Source organism: Arachis ipaensis, chromosome B07, assembly GCF_000816755.2.
Source record: "Arachis ipaensis cultivar K30076 chromosome B07, Araip1.1, whole genome shotgun sequence".
In the NCBI taxonomy this organism is placed as follows: domain Eukaryota; kingdom Viridiplantae; phylum Streptophyta; class Magnoliopsida; order Fabales; family Fabaceae; genus Arachis; species Arachis ipaensis.
Window position 1 is genome coordinate 2748986 of NC_029791.2, and position 6718 is coordinate 2755703.

Genomic DNA, 6718 nt, shown 5'->3' on the forward strand with positions numbered 1-6718 from the left:
CTTCAGATTACTAGAGGATTCGGTTAAGGAATACTACATCCTCCCATATCTAATTTTCAAATTTATCATATTAAAAAAAAAAAGAACTTATAATCAAGATCCAACTAAATATATAGGTTAATAAACATGAGATTGTCATGTTGTATTAGGCACAAAGAGAAAAAAAGAAAAAAGAAAAAAAGACAAAATATCATGATTGTTAATTTGTTACAGTATTATTATGGACTCACGTGTGTCATTTTAATTTATCCATGTTTTCCCTCTTTTAATAATGGTCCACAACTAAAAATAAAAACTTAAAAAAGATTCGCATCGCAAAGACAAATATCCATTAATATTACCTGCATGAATAATCGATTATATTAAATCTACATTAAAATTAGCCACTAAAATTAGTTATTAATATAGAGTATATAAATATATTTATAGTTAATGATAGCAACTAATTTTAATATTAATATATAAATAATATTTTTAATAAATAATTGAGCACTAGTTAGTAGGCTCATTTTTTTTGATATGATTTATTGGCGTGAGTTTAGCTGGATTATGATCATTACAGGTGAATTACACTATTATGACGGCGTTGAGTTTGGAATCTTGTGGGAAAGAAATCGAACCCACCGATTTCAAGTAATTTGAGGAAGGAACACAAATCGGTGGGTCCGAATTGTGTGAGGTTGTTGAGCTAGAAATCGGTGCAACCGATTTGTGGGTTAACAAAGAGGATGGAAATCGGTCCCACCGATTTCAAGAGAGAGGAAATTTTTTTTTAATTCGTGAGGGGACCGGTCGGACCCACCGATTTCTGATGCGCACAAATTTCGATACGAACACGGTCGGTCCCTACGATTTGCCTGTAAGTGCATTCTTAAGATGAAAAATATCACAGAAGTCACATTCAATTCTTCGTAGCCGTCCCAACTGTTCTTCCTCTCCTCGTCCCAGCTGTTCTTCGTCTCCTCCTCTGATTTTTCTTTCTTTTTCCCTCCCTGTTGAAGTAGAATAAATTTCTGGAATAGTGAGTTTAGTCAGGTACGTATACTATTATGGATGATAGAGTTGTGTTGAAAATTTATTATTACGGGCAGATTTTATTGGAAACATATGAGGGGGTTCAATTTGTGTGTGAGAATCCATTAGATGTTGTTATTCTGTTCACATTATCATTTGAGGAATTGAAAGGGGTGATTTGTGAGAAGATAGATTCTCAAAGATTTAGGAGAGTATCGTGTATTTTGTACCGGTATCCGTTATCTGTGTTTGGTGGGTTCGTTCAATTTCAGACCAAGTACGTCACAGATGAAGCGAGTATGCATGAAATGTTTTCATTGTATATGGATAATCGCCACCGAATGTCGTGCATCGAGTTGTATATTGAGTTTGAGCAATCCGAAGCAGACCGTAACATTGAGTTGGAAGATTATAATAGTGAAAGCGAGGATGAATTTGAAAGTAACTACGAGATCGTTGGTCCAGGTGAAGACGAAGATGAAACTGGCGGTGATATGAACGCAGATGTGGTAGAAGTTGCAAATGCAGTAGCAAACCCGCATCCGTTTCAGGAGCCTTCTTTCATGCGGTCGTTGGATTTGGAGGCTATGCACGCACCGGAGTTTCCGCAATATATGAATTCAGGTGCGTAAAGCTAGATAGACATGTGAAACTCTGATGTAGCTGATAAATAAGTCAGATGCGTAACATATGTGGATAGTCATTTGTGACCATAGCATTTGATTTTTTTTTATTAATAGGTAGTTCTTTATTATGAATTGTATTTAGTGCTTCTTTGCGTAGATAGATCAGCGAAAAAAAAAAGACTATTATAGGCTTATATAGTTCTAGTGTGTTTAGTATTTGAGTTGTAGTAAGTAATTTATTACTGAGGACATAATAAAGGATTTCTTTCTTTTGCTGTATGCAGCCCTTCCTGTTGTGGCGGATGGTGAGTTCACAGTGGGGATGGAATTCAGTTCAAGGGAGGCAGTAATCAAGGCAATGAAAGATTATACCATCCGAAGAAGTGTAGACTATCGGGTATATGAGTCGGAACCCACGACATTCTATGCCAAATGTACAGAATATGGTAATGGTTGTGACTGGTTGATCAGGGTAACCAAAATGCATAAGAAGTACTGTTGGGAGATAAGGAGGTACAATGGAAGTCACACGTGTACCAGGTCAACTATTTCTCAAGACCATTCGAAGCTGGATTCGAAGACAGTTGCAGAAGCAATTAAACCAAGCAGCTGACTGAATGAAGTATGCTCTCCATACTCATACTGTGTACCACCCCAATACTGTGAATGTACCGGGACTGGGGATGAAAAAAAATCCGACGGATGCATGTCAGGAACATATGATGTCCAATAGTCAACCCCATGCTGTGGCGGCGGTGGTGAAGGTGCTGGTTCCGGTTCCGGTTCCGATTCCGGTTCTGATTCCGGTTCCGGTTCCGGTTCCGGTTCTGGTTCCGGTGCCGGTGGTGGCTGAGGACCTTCTGGATTCTCTTGGAATACAAGGTTCGACAATTGCAAGTGGTCACCATATGCCCCTCGGTACCAATCCATGTAACTTTCCAATTGATAATGTAAAGGCACCAAGTCATCAGAGAGAATGTGACTATACCGGTTGGTCCACTGCATCACCCAAGAAGAGTGGGTATTGGCCCAATCTTCATTCTTGGGCCCAGTTAGAACTTCGCCGTGTGATGCACCTAAATCCTGCTCTAGAGTAGGAACACCCTGTCTCATACCAAATTGCCTCATGACTCTATCAGTTGCATGCCACTCGATGCATTCAAAGGATATAAGTGGCACTCTGGCACTCCAAAGAACCAAATTATGACGGATGGCTAAAGGAATCAAGTATGGGTCAATGTCTCCAATGCCATAAGGCTGCCAAACAAACTGGACACATGGAACAATTCAGATGAGTACCCAAAAATTAACTCACTTAACAAGCTACATACGGTATTAGTATTTTACAACATACCTGTCCTTCTTGTAGATCATCTAACAACCTCCTGTAATTTTCAAGCGAAGTGTATCGGTAGCCATAGTTTTCACGCTCCCAGTTACGCCACCTGCCATCCGACAATTAATTAATTGACTTATCTTGTGAAAAACAAATTACATTATCTAGAACTTCTTTTAATGCATACAATAATCACAATTACCTGTTTGCAATTGGAAACAATCGGGGATTGCCGGGAATCGGCGCTAGAAATGGTAGCCGGATCCAAGCCCAAGTAAGCAACAACGTCAGTGGCCCGTCAATCTTCTTGCAATCGACACGAGTTGCCCTACACAATGACCTATACAAGTGTGCTAGGCATGCCGAACCCCAGCTAAACTGTATGATTCCACCAAAATTACGGAGCAAAGGTAAAAATTTCCAATGCACTGCTGCACCAGACTTATCTCCAAACATAATTAACCCAAATAACAACATTATGTGACACTTTACATACATCTGAATGTGAACATCATCATTCAACACTATACGATCTTTCAAACCCCTAAACCACGTTAATTTTATAAAACTTCCTCTACAGTCTGTCTTCCTCGGTGCAACTCCAAATTGGTGCAAGCACTCGGCTTCCAATGCCTCAAAACTACTCATTGTCGGTCCTGTAACTGGAAGTCCATTTGTCGGCAGACCGAGAATCATCGCCACATCCTCCAACGTCACGGCACACTCACCAACCGGAAAATGAAACGTGTGAGTCTCAGGCCGCCATCTCTCAACCAGTGCATTAACGATTGCTGACTGACATTTGGGGTTCAGAGAGGAAAGTGTGGGGTTGAGAGAGAGATTCACGAAGAAGAGTGAAAATGATATGTTGGGGGGAGGGGTTTACATCACTTGCATTGGGAGAAGGAGTGTCACGGGCCAACCAGGACCTGCGTGCATGCGTGACACCTGGCTATTGTCCTCAAATCGGTGGCACCGATTTGCGACCCATCTCCACCCTGAAATCGGTCCATCCGATTTCTGCCCACCAAATCGCTCCGTCCGATTTGTTTTACCACGCCGTCACATTTCCGTAATACACCCTAAACCTTCATAACGCTGTTAGACTCCATTAGAATCCCCATATTAAAATTAAAAATCTCCTAGTTAGTAATGTGTTAGTTTTGCAAGTGTGAAGAGTATTGAAATTAGTCTCACATAAAAAAAAGTAAAGAAGAGTAAGAAGTTTATAAGATAAGAAACTCATTAACTTAATATCTTAAGATTTTAAGTTGGATGTGTTGTCTTTTCATCTTATGTTTTATTGGTTGATTCCTCTCCAAAATCTCTTCGGTGATCGAAAATTCTCCACAGTGGTTCAACAAGTGGTATCAGAGCCGATGGTTAATCGGTCTGGTGGTTTTAATGGGGGTATTCAAGGTGAAGCATTAAAAGTCTTCCCGACAAAAGTGATTCAGACGGCATAAAACAAGAAAGAGTAAATAAAAAGTTTATAAGATGAGAGACCCATTAACTTAACACCTAAAAATTTTGAGTTGGATGTGATGTCTTCTGTGAGAACTCCCATGGCGGCCCAACATAATGAGCAGACACCTATATTTATGTGGCTTCAACTCCTCTTGTCACTATGACCCATCAGTGGCCCCATTTGGCCATTATTTATATCTACTACCATCATTATCTTATCTATATACTTTTTTCCTCTTAAGAGAGGTGTCTTTTTTAATTTCTTTTAAAAAATATTAAAAACTAGCATATCTTAATCTAATTAAAAAAAATCATGTTTATAACACTTTTTACACTTTTGTGTAGATTTTTCATGATATGAAAGCTAAACTTCTATTTTTATTCATTTCTCATGCATCACTTTTAATATTAAAAGTAAAAATATATTCAAAAATACAAAAATACATGTAATATATTAATTAAATACACATAAAAGTTTTCGTTAATAACTTTTAAGAAGAAACACTTATTTTAAAAGAAAAAGAATATGTAGGTANCTAAAATCAACAATGTGGTTATTAAAATATAGAGTCCTGCTAGGGAGATAATAACTTATTTGTACAATGTGTACAATGAGCTATATGAGTTATAAAATGAACATCCCCCATACTATCTAGAATAACCATCCGAATACTAGGGATATTAGGGATAATAAACATCTTCCCAAAAGTTTAAACTGATTTTCGGGTTCTCCAAAAATTGAACTCTTAACTTTTTGGATCTAAAGTTCTAATACCATGTCATGATACCACTCATCCCAAAAGTTTCAACTAATGAAAAAAAATAACATTAATTATTATATCTCTAATATTACCTAAACCTCCATTATACATATTGCACAAATATTTCATTGGCTCGTCGTACTTTTCCTCAAATATAACATGCAATTCATTATCCCAAGCAGTCACTCATTTAATGATTTAAGGAAGCATATATAAATATAGCATAGGCCCTCCACTCTCTCTTCAAAGCTTTTCTTCCTATTAATTCTCCCTAGGCCTAAGCTCTTTCCATTTCTCTCTTTTCTTCTTCATTCCACCATGGTGGTTGGTTCTATGCTCCACATAAATGGCAAGCCAACCGTCCATTTTTCATGCAAATCAAATCATGATCGTCCATCATACATACCTAAGCCCACGGCGGTTAAAATGACAACAATTACTACTACTACTACTATTACTACTGCTCCCTCTATCCTTCAACCTTATTGGGCTTCTTTGCAGGCCGACATTGAAGCCCATCTCAAACATGTCATGCCCTATAAAGATCCACTCGTGGTATTCGAGCCCATGCACCATCTCGTCTTCTCGGCCCCTCGAACCACCGTGCCGGCTCTTTGCCTCGCCGCCGGCGAGCTTCTCAGTGGTGATCGCCACCAAGCCATGGCGGCGGCTTCTGCCTTGGTACTCCTCCTTGCAGCTAATCACACACATGAGCAAATTCCAAGCAAGCCCAAGTCCAAGCCCAAGCCCATGTCCAGGCCCAAATCCAAGACTATGAGTTTTCGGGCTTTTAGTCCTGGTATTGAACTTATGACAGGAGATGGTCTTATACCTTTTGGGTTCGAGTTGTTGTCTGGATCCTGTGACTCGGTTCAAGAAAATTCGGACCGGGTCTTGCGCGTGATCATTGAGATATCACGCGCCATGGGATCAAAAGGACTGATAGATGCCCAATACAAAAAAATTTTATTGAGTGAATCGGACGGTGAGGAGTCATGCCACGTGGAGAGAATCATGGACATTATGGAGAAAAATGAGGGGGGGTTGCATGCATGTGGGGCTTCATGTGGAGCAGTGTTGGGTGGTGGGAGTGAAGAGGAAATTGAAAGGTTAAGAAAATTTGGATTTTATGTTGGAATGATCCAAGGAATGGTTAATGAGGGATTTTGGGAAGAAGTGGAAGTGGTAAAAGATTTGGCATTCAAGGAATTGCAGTATTTCAAGGATAATAATAGAGATGTTGATGCAATTTCTAGCTTCATTATTCATGTTTAGAAAAAAAAAATATTATCTTAATTGTATTTTAGGTGGTGTTATAATTATGTAAGATGTAAGATATATTAAGATGTATTTACTATAATTTTAGGTGTTTCGAAAACAACTCAATTTTTAGGTTCTCGTTCGATACTTTAATTACTTTTCAGGTTATTAGTAATATAGATTCACTTTATTATTTTTAAATTAAGATTTAACAAAAAAATATATATTATTAATATATAAAATATAAACTAAGA

At 38.4% G+C, this 6718-nt stretch overlaps 1 protein-coding gene across 1 annotated transcript; it reads left to right on the plus strand.

Annotated features, from left to right (window-relative positions):
* On the plus strand, nucleotides 5403-6601 carry LOC107609718 (heterodimeric geranylgeranyl pyrophosphate synthase small subunit, chloroplastic). Its single transcript, XM_016311733.2, has one exon. It carries the CDS (start codon nucleotides 5523-5525, stop codon nucleotides 6477-6479), a length of 957 nt encoding a protein of 318 aa, XP_016167219.1. The 5' UTR covers nucleotides 5403-5522; the 3' UTR covers nucleotides 6480-6601.